General features: G+C 44.3%; 1 protein-coding gene across 6 annotated transcripts in view; it reads left to right on the top strand.

Moving 5' to 3' along the window:
• The window catches only part of CDK5RAP2 (CDK5 regulatory subunit associated protein 2), a gene marked incomplete at its 5' end in the record, with an annotated part of 184,507 nt that overhangs the window by 122,589 nt on the left and 49,511 nt on the right, over positions 1 to 12,407 (top strand). For all 6 annotated transcript variants that reach the window (XM_079706153.1, XM_079706157.1, XM_079706155.1 and 3 more), the window contains one exon: positions 9,736 to 9,946. In XM_079706153.1, the coding sequence (XP_079562279.1) occupies positions 9,736 to 9,946 (211 nt within the window). The remainder of the gene's footprint in view (positions 1 to 9,735; positions 9,947 to 12,407) is intronic.

Raw genomic sequence — 12,407 nt, forward strand, 5'->3', positions numbered from 1 at the left:
CTTTCCCTGGGTCAGGCTCCTGTCTAGCCTGTGCTGGCCTGAGTGGTAGGGTCTGGTTTTGGTGGGTGAATGCCTGCATTTTGCTTCAGTCAAGATCCTTTTTCTAGATGCCTCTCCTCAGATACCATCAAATATGCCAGATTGTGAAAAACCAGACTCTCCTGGCAATGTTTGATCGGACCTTTTACTAAAACCCTCCTGGGGAGGATTTTAGTAAAACCCTCCCTCCCATAGCAGGGAGATGGGAGCGGCTTGGGAGAGAAGGAGAGAGGTCGTGTTTGTGGTAGGGCTCCAGCGACTGGTCTTCTTGTTTCTGATGGGTGTTTTGTCTCTGAGAAATCAGCTGTGCACACTGCTTCATAGCATCAGAATGGAGAATTAAGTTTATTTTCTGACCAGTAAATTACTGCTTTTGTGCATACCAAAGAGAGTTAGATATATCATTAGCAAAATTGCTTTTGATTGTTTTAAATTATGCACCAAAACTGTAATTTCTAGAAAAGGGTTTCTAAAGATATCAGTAGAGACCAAAAAAAAAAAAAAAAAAAAGACACTGCCATTATATTAACAGTACTCGAGATGCAGATTTGTGCAATTTGGCTGGAATAGAGATGCTCTCATCTGCCCCAGCTAGTTTAGTTTGTACCTGTGTATTAGGAAAACTAGATGTTGTGTGTGTGCATGTGTTTTTTGCCCCCTGCTATCTGTGAGGGAGATAGCATCCTATATTCAGGAAAATTAGATAATCAAATGAACTTAATTTCCCCAAATATATTGAAAAAAAATTTCCATTTGGGATTATCTTCCTGCTGGTATCTTCAAAAGGAAGGCTACTGTGTTTGTTTTTTAGCATCTGCTATATATGCCAGGATTGTGCTAGATATTCTATTCATGTATCATCACAGTTAATCTTCTCACCAAGCATATGAGTTAGGTAGGTATTGCCTACATTTTGCATGTGAAAAAATATAAGCTCTGAAAGGCTCAGAAAATTGTCCAGAGTGACTCAGTCGTTGAGAGGAGTAGCGGGGGCGTAAAGTGGAGTCTGGTTTTAGAGGCAGACAGGGATATTGTAACCCACCTTTCTCAGGGAGGGAGGAGCTCTCTTACCACCAGTTTGGCCTCCGGTCTATGCAACATAGAAGAAAATTTAATGGTCTTCTCTGTGGTCTTTGGTTAGTCAAGGAATCAGTAATCCTTGAGCTTAGGCTAGAACTGTGGCATCCTGTTAATAAAAAGAACCTCTTTGCAGCCCAGGGGCAAAACAGGGAGACGGGACATACTTCTGGTTGAGTTACAGAGGCGAGATGCTGGGCTGTACAGATATACCTGTGATTGCATTGGGCCTCGCCGCTCACCTGCTCTGAGTCCTTGGGTCAGTCACCTGACTTTCAGTGGCTCCAAGGGGATCATTGTGACCTGGCACCCGGGGCTGGCGTGCTGGCTCAGTGAGGCAGTGTGTGTCGAGTGCCTCAGGCCGTGTCCGTGGTGGGAGCTCAGGGTGTGTGCATTCCTGTCCCCTTTCCCTCCCCAAGTGAGAGGTTCCAGGATGCCATCTCTAATAAGGTGGTAGGTGGGATTCTGTTCGGCATCCATAAGGTAGCATTTTGTGTGGTGTTATTTTGGAAGCGGCATTAGGGTGACTGACGGCAGCCTTCCAGCCTGAAATTGGCTTTGGCATTTGTGCACTTGCAGCTATCTTCCCTGCTGCCATATGACACACAGATTTGGATCCAAGAATAGAGATTGGTGGAGACTGAGGCCCAAGCAAGTGACTTATTTTCCAGCCCTTTTTGACGAGGCGTCCACCTCCTCCCGAGGGGTCCCTGACACCACCACAGACTGTTCTTGTCCTTGAACCTGTTCTCTCCTCTTGCGTGGAATTTCAGGGCAGAAAGGCTCTCACTTTTCTTAACTGGGCAGTAGAGGTCGAAGAGCTAGTCTGAGGCTCAGCTCTCTAGCCTTCTTATTGTATGATACTGGGCTGGTTGTTTGACGTCTCAGTTCTTCATCTGGAGAGTAGGTATAATAACTTCTGTAATCCTCTGAGCTCTGGGAATGCAGAGTTCACCCGAGGATTACGGGAGTACATGCTTGAAAGCATTTGACATCCTAGAACGTGCAAGAAGGGCTCCTTCTTCTTCTTTCCTTCTTGAGAGGCTCTGCTGATTTCCTCCTTTCCAGGGTCCCAGCCATTATCGACTACAATCAATTTTAGAACATAACCTTATCCCAGGCAGAAGCCCCGAGCCCATTAGCAGTCACTTACTATTTCCCCCACCTGCGCACCCCTAGCTGAAGGCAGCCACTAAGCTTTTTTCTGTCTTTATAGATTTGCCTGTTCTGGATATTTCATATAAATGGAATCACGTAGTCTGTGATCTTTGGTGACTAGCTTCTTCCACTTTTAAGGTTCGTTCATGCTGTAGCAGGTATCCATAGTTCATTTCTTTTTATGGCCCAGTGATAGTCCATTGTATGGATATACCACATTTTATTTATCCATTCATTAGTTGATGGACATTTGGGCAGTTGCAACCTTTCGGATATTATGAATAATGTTGCTGTGAACATTCATGTACAAGTTTTTGTGTGTATGTGTGTTTTTATTTCTCCGGGATATAGATCTAGGAGTGGAATTGCCAGGTCATGTAGTAACTCTGTTTAACGGTTTGAGGAACTGCCAGACTCTTTTCTAAAGTGGCTGCAGCTAGTTTACAAAAGTTTTCACCAGCATGTGAGGGCTTCAATTCCTCCACATCCTCACCAGCAATTGTTATTATCTTTTCGATTATAGCCATCCTAATGGGTAGGGAGTGGTGGTATTTCATTATGATTTGATTTGCATTTCCCTGATGATGAATGATTTGAACATCTTTGCATGTGCTTATTGACCATATGTATGTCTCCTTTTGAGAAATGTCTTGCAGATCCTTTGCCCATCTTTTAACTGAGTTATTTGTGTTTGTTTATTTATTTATTTATGGCTGCGTTGGGTCTTTGTTGCCGCAGGCGAGCTTTCTCTAGTTGCAGCGAGCGGGGGCTACTCTTCATTTCAGTGCACGGGCTTCTCATTGTGGTGGTTTCTCTGGTTGCAGAGCACAGGCTCTAGGCACGCGGACTTCAGTAGTTGTGGCACGTGGGCTCAGTAGTTGTGGCTTGCAGGCTCTAGAGCTCAGGCTCAGTAGTTGTGGCACATGGGCTTAGTTGCTCCACGGCATGTGGGATCTTCCCGGACCAGGGATCGAACCCGTGTCCCCTGCACTGGAAGGCGGATTCTTAACCACTGAGCCACCAGGGAAGTCCTAGGCCTCTTAAGTTATTATTTGTATGTTCATTCCACAAAGAGTCGTTGAGCGCCTACTGTATTACTAGTTCTTGTGCTCAAAGCTGTGGATAGAGTATGAATAAGAAACACAGAATCCATGAATCCTAAAGCTTATAGGCTGGTGCAGGAGATAGACAAAGAACAAGTAATTGCATAGGCGTTTAATTATTATGGTCCTAATGTTTTTCCGAGGAGAATTCCGAGGGGGCAGTGAGTATGTAACAGGGAAATCAAGGCCCATTCTCCTGAGGAAGGCACATTTGATCTGAGTCCTAATGGATGTGTTGGGATTAGTGGGAGAGGTGGGGGTGGGCAAGAAAAAGTATTCTAGGCAGAGGAGATAGCATATGCCAAGGTCCTGAGGTGGAAGGAACAAACCATTTTGAGGAACGGATAGGAGGTCTCTGGCTGGCGGTTGGGGGGGTGGGCAGGGGCAGTAACTTAGGCTGCAGTAGTGCACAACATGTGGGCTCTGGTAAAGGCTGTGACCTTTGCCATACGAGAACTGGGGAACAATTAAAATAGTTTTAAGCAGGAGCGGGGCTGTGTTGCCTGTTTTGGTGCAGTATGGCAAGTGGGTTACAAAGGGCCAGAATGAGTGTGGGGAGACACCTCAGGAGGCTGTTTCTGTGTCCTGGATGAGAGCTCACAGCCTCTTGGAGTTGGGCGGTGGCCGCGGAGGACGAGAAGCAACAGAAGAATTCATAGACACCTTGGGAGTTGGAGTTAGTGAAACCTGGTGAGTGATGCAGTTGGGTGAGGTGCATAAAGGGAATTTTATTTTATTTTATTATTATTTTTAATCATCCCCCCACCGCTTTCCCCCCTTGGTGTCCATACGTTTGTTCTCTACGTCTATGTCTCAATTTCTGCCCTGCAAACTGGTTCATCGGTACCATTTTTCTAGGTTCCACATATATGCGCTGACATACGATACTTGTTTTTCTCTTGCTGACTTACTTCACTCTGTATGACAGTATCTAGATCCACCCACGTCTCTACAAATGACCCAATTTCGTTCCTTTTTATGGCTGAGTAATATTCCATTGTATATATGTACCACATCTTCTTTATCCATTCGTCTGTCGTTGGGTATTTAGGTTGCTTCCATGACCTGGCCATTGTAAATAGTGCTGCAATGAACATTGGGGTGCATGTGTCTTTTTGAATTAGGGTTTTCTCTGGGTATATGCCCAGTAGTGGGATTGCTGGGTCATATGGTAATTCAATTTTTAGTTTTTAAGGAAACTCCATACTGTTCTCCATATTGGCTGTATCAATTTACATTCTCACCAACAGTGCAAGAGGGTTCCCTTTTCTCCATACTCTCTCCAGCATTTGTTGTTTGTAGATTTTCTGATGATGCCCATTCTAACTGGTGTGAGGTGATAACCTCATTGTAGTTTTGATTTGCATTTCTCTAATAATTAGTGATGTTGAGCAGCTTTTCATGTGCTTCTTGGCCATCTGTATGTCTTCTTTGTAGAAATGTCTATTTAGGTGTTCTGCCCATTTTTTGATTGGGTTGTTGTTTTTTTAATATTGAGCTGCATGAGCTGTTTATATATTTTGGAGATTAATCCTTTGTCCATTGATTTCGTTTGCAAATATTTCCTCCCATTCTGAGGGCTGTCTTTTGGTCTTGTTTATGGTTTCCTTTGCTGTGCAAAAACTTTTAAGTTTCATTAGGTCCATTTGTTTATTTTTGTTTTTATTTCCATTACTCTAGGAGGTGGATCAAAAAAGATCTTGCTGTGATTTATGTCAAAGGGTGTTCTTCCTATGTTTTCCTCTAAGAGTTTTATAGTATCCGGTCTTACATTTAGTTCTCTAATCCATTTTGAGTTTATTTTTGTGTATGGTGTTAGGGAGTGTTCTAATTTCATTCTTTTACATGTAGCTGTCCAGTTTTCCCAGCACCCACTTAGTGAAGAGACTGTCTTTTCTCCATTGCATATCCTTGCCTCCTTTGTCATAGATTAGTTGACCATAGGTGTGTGGGTTTACCTCTGGGCTTTCTATCTTGTTCCTTTGACCTATGTTTCTGTTTTTATGCCAGTACCATATTGTCTTGATTACTGTAGCTTTGTAGTATAGTCTGAAGTCAGGGAGTCTGATTCCTCCAGCTCTGTTTTTTTCCCTGAAGACTGCTTTGACTATTCGGGGTCTTTTGTGTCTCCAAACAAATTTTAAGATTTTTTGTTCTAGTTCCGTAAAAAATGCCGTTGGTAATTTGATAGGGATTACATTGAATCTGTACATTGCTTTGGGTAGTATAGTCATTTTCACAATGTTGATTCTTCCAATCCAAGAACATGGTATATCTCTCCATCTGTTGGTATCATCTTTAATTTCTTTCATCAGTGTGTTATAGTTTTCTGCATACAGGTCTTTTGTCTCCCTAGGTAGGCTTATTCCTAGGTATTTTATTCTTTTTGTTGCAGTGGTAAATGGGAATGTTTCCTTAATTGCTCTTTCATATTTTTCATCATTAGTGTGTAGGAATGCAATAGATTTCTGTGCATTAGTTTTGTATCCTGCAACTTTACCAAATTCATTGATTAGTTCTAGTAGTTTTCTGGTGGCATCTTTAGGATTCTCTATGTATAGTATCGTGTCATCTGCAAACAGTGACAGTTTTACTTCTTCTTTTCCAACTTGTATTCCTTTTATTTCTTTTTCTTCTCTGCCGTGGCTAGGACTTCCAAAACTATGTTGAATAATAGTGGTGAGAGTGGACAGCCTTGTCTTGTTCCTGATCTTAGAGGAAATGCTTTCAGTTTTTCACCATTGAGAATGATGTTTGCTGTGGGTTTGTCATATATGACCTTTATTATGTTGAGGTAGGTTCCCTCTATGCCCACTTTCTGGAGAGTTTTTATCATAAATGGGTGTTGAATTTTGTCAAAAGCTTTTTCTTCATCTATTGAGATGATCATATGGTTTTTCTCCTTCAATTTGTTAATATGGTTTATCACATTGATTGATTTACGTATATTGAAGAATCCTTGCATCCCTGGGATAAATCCCACTTGATCATGTGTATGATCCTTTTAATGTGTTGTTGGATTCTGTTTGCTAGTATTTTGTTGAGGATTTTCGCATCAGTATTCATCAGTGATATTGGTCTGTAATTTCCTTTTTTGTAGTATCTTTGTCTGCTTTTGGTATCAGGGTGATGGTGGCCTCATGGAATGAGTTTGGGAGTGTTCCTCCCTCCGCAATTTTTTGGAAGAGTTTGAGAAGGATGGGTGGTAGCGCTTCTCTAAATGTTTGATAGAATTCACCTGTGAAGCCATCTGATCCTGGACTTTTGTTTGTTGGAAGATTTTAAATTACAGTTTCAATTTCATTACTTGTGATTGGTCTGTTCATATTTTCTATTTCTTCCTGGTTCAGTCTTGGAAGGTTGTACCTTTCTAAGAATGTGTCCATTTCTTCCAGGTTGTCCATTTTATTGGCATAGAGTTGCTTGTTACAGTAGTCTCTTAGGATGCTTTGTATTTCTGCAGTGTCTGTCGTAACTTCTCCTTTTTCATTTCTAATTTTATTGATTTGAGTCCTCTCCCTCTTTTTCTTGATGAGTCTGGCTAATGGTTTATCAATTTTGTTTATCTTCTCAAAGAACCAGCTTTTAGTTTTCTTGATCCCTGCTATTGTTTTCTTTGTTTCTATTTCATTTATTTCTGCTCTGATCTTTATGATATCTTTCCTTCTGCTAACTTTGGGTTTTGTTTGTTCTTCTTTCTCTAGTTCCTTTAGGTGTAAGGTTAGATTGTTTATTTGAGAATTTTCTTGTTTCTTGAGGTAGGCTTGTATAGTTATAAACTTCCCTCTTAGAACTGCTTTTGCTGCATCCCATAGGTTTTGGATCATCGTGTTTTCATTGTCATTTGCCTCTAGGTACTTCTTGTTTTCTTCTTTGATTTCTTCAGTGATCTCTTGGTTATTTAGTAACATATTGTTTAGCCTACATGTGTTTGTGTTTTTTACGTTTTTTCCCCTGTAATTCATTTCTAATCTCATAGCATTGTGGTCAGAAAAGATGCTTAATATGATTTCAGTTTTCTTAAATTTACTGAGGCTTGATTTGTGACCCAAGATGTGATCTGTCCTGGAGAATGTTCCATACACACTTGAGAAGAAAGTGTAATCTGCTGTTTCTGGATGGAATGTCCTATAAATATCAATTAAATCTATCTGGTCTGTTGTGTCATTTAAAGCCTCTGTTTCCTTATCTATTTTCATTTTGGATGATCTGTCCATTGGTGTAAGTGAGGTGTTAAAGTCTCCCACTATTACTGTGTTATTGTCTATTTCCTCTTTTATAGCTGTTAACAGTTGCCTTATGTATTGAGGTGCTCCTATGTTGGTTGCATATATATTTATAATTGTTATATCTTCTTCTTGGATTGATCCTTTGATCATTATGTAGTGTCCTTCCTTGTCTCTTGTAACATTCTTTATTTTAAAGTCTATTTTATCTGATATGAGTATTGCTACTCCAGCTTTCTTTTGATTTCTATTGGCATGGAATATCTTTTTCCATCCACTCACTTTCAGTCGGTATGTGTCCCTAGGTCTGAAGTGGGTCTCTTGTAGACAGCATATAGATGGGCCTTGTTTTTGTATCCATTCAGCAAGCCTGTGTCTTTTGGTTGGAGCATTTAATCCATTCACGTTTAAGGTAATTATCGATATGTATGTTCCTGTGACCATTTTCTTAATTGTTTTGGGTTTGTTTTTGTAGGTCCTTTTCTTGTCTTGTGTTTCCCACTTAGAGAAGTTCCTTTAGCATTTGTTGTAGAGCTGGTTTGGTGGTGCTGAATTCTCTGAGCTTTTGCTTGTCTGTAAAGCTTTTCATTTCTCCATCGAATCTGAATGAGATCCTTGCTGGGTAGAGTAATCTTGGTTGTAGGTTCTTCCCTTTCATCACTTTAAGTATATCATGCCACTCCCTTTTGGCTTGTAGAGTTTCTGCTGAGAAATCAGCTGTTAACATTATGGGAATTACCTTGTATGTTATTTGTCATTTTTCCCTTGCTGCTTTCAATAAGTTTTCTTTGTCTTTAATTTTTGCCAATTTGATTATTATTTGTCTCAGCGTGTTTCTCCTTGGGTTTATCCTGTATGGGACTCGCTGCGCTTCCTGGACTTGGGTGGCTATTTCCTTTCCCATGTTAGGGAAGTTTTTGACTATAATCTCTTCAAGTATTTTCTTGGGTCCTTTCTCTCTCTCTTCTCCTTCTGGGACCCCTATAATGCGAATGTTGTTGTGTTTAATGTTGTCCCAGAGGTCTCTTAAGCTGTCTTCATTTCTTTTCATTCTTTTTTCTTTATTCTGTTCCGCAGCAGTGAATTCCACCATTCTGTCTTCCAGGTCACTTATCCGTTCTTCTGCCTCAGTTATTCTGCTATTGATTCCTTCTAGTGTAGTTTTCATTTCAGTTATTGTATTGTTCATCTTTGTTAAACATTTCTTGCATCTTCTCCATCTTTGCCTCCATTCTTTTTCCGAGGTCCTGGATCATCTTCACTATCATTATTCTGAACTCTTTTTCTGGATAGGCCGCCTATCTCCACTTCATTTAGTTGTTTTTCTGGGGTTTTATCTTGTTCCTTCATCTGGTACATAGCTCTCTGCCTTTTCATCTTGTCTATCTTTCTGTGAATGTGGTTTTTGTTCCACAGGCTGCAAGATTGTAGTTCTTCTTGCTTCTGCTGTCTGCCTTCTGGTGGATGAGGCTATCTAAGAGGCTTGTGCAAGTTCCCTCAGGGCATTTTAAAAATGGCTCCCAGTTTTGGTCTGTGCAGCAAGTGGAGGGTGGTCTGATTCACCGAGGCAGAGGTCGTCGGAGTGCTGGAGCTGTGGGATGCGGGCCTGGGGTGATAGAATGAAAGAGCCCAGTTTTCAGTTGACTTGAAAGGGCTGGTGGGCCGTCAGAAATGTGTAGGTTGGGCAGGTTCAGAGCTCTGGGCCTGAGAAATAGCCATGGGACTAGGCACCTAGTGGCCCCTGAAAACCTTAGTAAGGGGTGGTTCTGGTGGCCTGGCGGGGTGAGGGGCAGATTGACTTAGGCTTAGGAGAGGGTGGGAAGTGAGGAAATAGATAAGGAGCTAGAAAACGTTTCCCAGAAGGTTGTGTGGGGAAAAGGAATGCCTTGTAGGGAGCATCTGGAACGTTCGGAGAGACACGGCTGGGCTTAGGAGGGTGTCGAGGAGGAACAGCTTGACACTTGTCAGTCAGAGGAGGGACCTGCCAAGACACAGATCTGCAGGCTGGGGGATAAACGGAGGTGCCGTTATCTGGACAGGCACTTTGAGTCCTGTTTTATAAGGTTGGCACGAGCGTGTTGACTATGCGACCAGAGGAAGTGTATTCATTGTCTCCCTGGGTGTACTTTCAGGACGTGAAGAAGTCCCGCTTGCCCATCCTGATAAAAGCATCGCGGTCACTGGGGAGTGTGTACCGGCTCCCTGCCCCCCAGGAGGTGGTGGCCCAGCAGCAGGGGGAGCTGAAGGAGTTTAAAATTCCCAGCAAGCAACGTCACCAGAAGTTAATTCTGGCTGAAGCAGTGATGGAGGGGAGGCCAGCGCCAGACAAAGCGCTCCTGAAAGGTAAGCACCAAGGAAACCGTATGCTCTGCGAGAAGATGAACAGCGTGACAGGACGGCCAGAAATGTCAGCCGTGTTGTTTGGAATTGCAATACGTCTGAGTATAAATTTCATGAATTGCAGTGACTAATCTTGACTCTTGACAAATATACAATCGAGGGAACACGATAAGGAAAGCTCATTTGTTGCTTTTATTCCAGAGGAGCAGAGGGGGGCTGGTCATGCTCCCAGGCCTTGTGAGGTCACTGCCCCCTTCACTCGCAGTTGTCTGGGGGCTCCATCTGTGGAGGCCTCAGTCCTCTTTGCAGGGTTCTCTGGATGGCCAGGCCGCAGTTGTTCGGGTTCTTCGGGGCTCATTCCAAACCCTACTGACCTTATGGCTTCTAGAAGTGACCTGCCTCCCTACTCACTTGGAATCTGCTGTCTTTGCTCTCCTGGGAGCTCCCCACGTAGAGAGCCTTGGGGTTACAGAGTATCAGGGTGAGACTCCTAGACTTGGAGGGAGCACGTCAGTGGGATCCTCTAGCCCGAGACAGTGGTGCTTAAGAGATGTTGCCCCTTTGAGAGTCTGGGGAAAGCTGAGGGCCTTCTCATGCGTGTAGCACCGTCCATCATCTGTAGAGCGCTCGTGAATCCACAAGAGCACTTCTGTTGACTCCTGATTTTTTCTTTTTTCTTTTTTTTTTTTTTGCAATACGTGGGCCTCTCACTGTTGTGGCCTCTCCCGTTGCGGAGCACAGGCTCCGGATGCGCAGGCTCAGCGGCCATGGCTCACGGGCCCAGCCACTCCGTGGCATGTGGGATCTTCCTGGACCGCGGCACGAACCCATGTCCCCTGCATCGGCAGGCAGACTCCCAACCACTGCGCCACCAGGGAAGCCCTTGACTCCTGATTTTGAACTTCTGCTCTAAGCGAATGACAGCAGCACACAATAACAAGAACGGCAACAGTGATCTTTTATGTATTTATTCGGAAAGGATGTATCAGGTCCTCCTGTGTGCCAGGCACTGGGGAGATAGTGAACAAAAGAGACCGAGTCTGTGTCCAGCTTGTATATCACAGGGGGAGGAAGACAGTAAGCCATGAGCAGATGTATCGTGTGTGAAATGATCGGTGCTGTGGAGGGAGATAAAGCCGATGAAGGACATGGGTAATGTGGAGCGGGGGTCGGGTTTGCTAAGGTACGTGGAGTTGTAGAGATCGCCTCCCCGATGAAGCGATATTCGGCCGGGACCAGGAGGAGAAAGGGTCAGGGTGGTGGTAGACCCGCTAGGCCCTCATAGGCCAGTCTAGGGCTTTGTCTTGTACTCCGGTTAAGGTTGGAAACGGCCAGAGGGTTTTGAGCAGCGGAGTCACGTGATCTGACTTATGCTTTAAAGCAGGGATTGGCAAACTGTATCCTGTGGACCAGGCTCGCTGTGGGTTTTTGTAAAGTTTTATGGGAGCACGGCCCCCTGCGTTCATTTGCACGTTGTCTGTGATGGCCTTTGTGCTGTTGATGCAGGGTTGAGTAGTTGTGATGGAGACCCTGGGGCTTGCAGTCTCAAATATTCGTTATTTGGATTTTGAAGTAAAGTAGGCTGGCCTCTGCTTTAAAGGATCACTTTTTAAAAAAAAATAATTTTATTTATTTATTCATTTATTTATTTAATTTTGGCTGCTTTGGGTCTTCGTTGCTGCGTGCGGGCTTTCTCTAGTTGCAGCGAGCAGGGGCAACTCTCCATTGTGGTGCGCGGGCTTCTCATTGTGGTGGCTTCTCTTGTTGCGGAGCACAGGCTCGAGGTGCGTGGGCTTCAGTAGCTGTGGCACGCGGGCTCAGTAGTTGTGGCGCATAGGCTTTGTTGCTCCACGGCATGTGGGATCTTCCCGGACCAGGGCTCGTACCCGTGTCCCCTGCATTGGCAGGTGGATTCTTAACCACTGAGCCACCAGGGAAGTCCTAAAGGATCACTTTTAATGTGAACCATGGGAAGGATGGCGATGTCATACCCTGAGATGGAAGGACTGAGGAGAGCCAGGCTTGGGGGGCCTCAGGGGTCTGGTTTGGAACTCTTGAGATGCCTGTTGGAGGAGAGGTCTGGGCCAGGTCAGCATGTTGCTGGTATTTGAAGCTCTGAGGCTTGGAGACAAAGGAGGTAGGTCTGGGAACCGAGCCTGGGCCTGAGAAGGAGCAGCCAGTGGGGTGGGCGGCCCAGGGAGCATGGCCTCCCGAAGCCGAGTGCAGAGCAGATTAACTGTGTCGGATGTGCTAGTGAGACAAGTAAGTCAAGGACTGGGGCTTGGCCTTGGGATTCCGCGTTGGGGGAGTCCTTTGGGGACCTTGAAGGGCGCTGTTTCCATGGAACGGGCAGGGCTACTGGCGTGGGTTCCGGAGAGAAGGGAGGAGAGAAATTGGATACAAGAATAGGCAACTCGGTGGTGGTGGGGGTCGCCATGGAGGGGTGGAGAGGAGCAGGGTAGGC

Source organism: Hyperoodon ampullatus (genome assembly GCF_949752795.1).
Source record: "Hyperoodon ampullatus genome assembly, chromosome: 6".
Classification (NCBI taxonomy): domain Eukaryota; kingdom Metazoa; phylum Chordata; class Mammalia; order Artiodactyla; family Ziphiidae; genus Hyperoodon; species Hyperoodon ampullatus.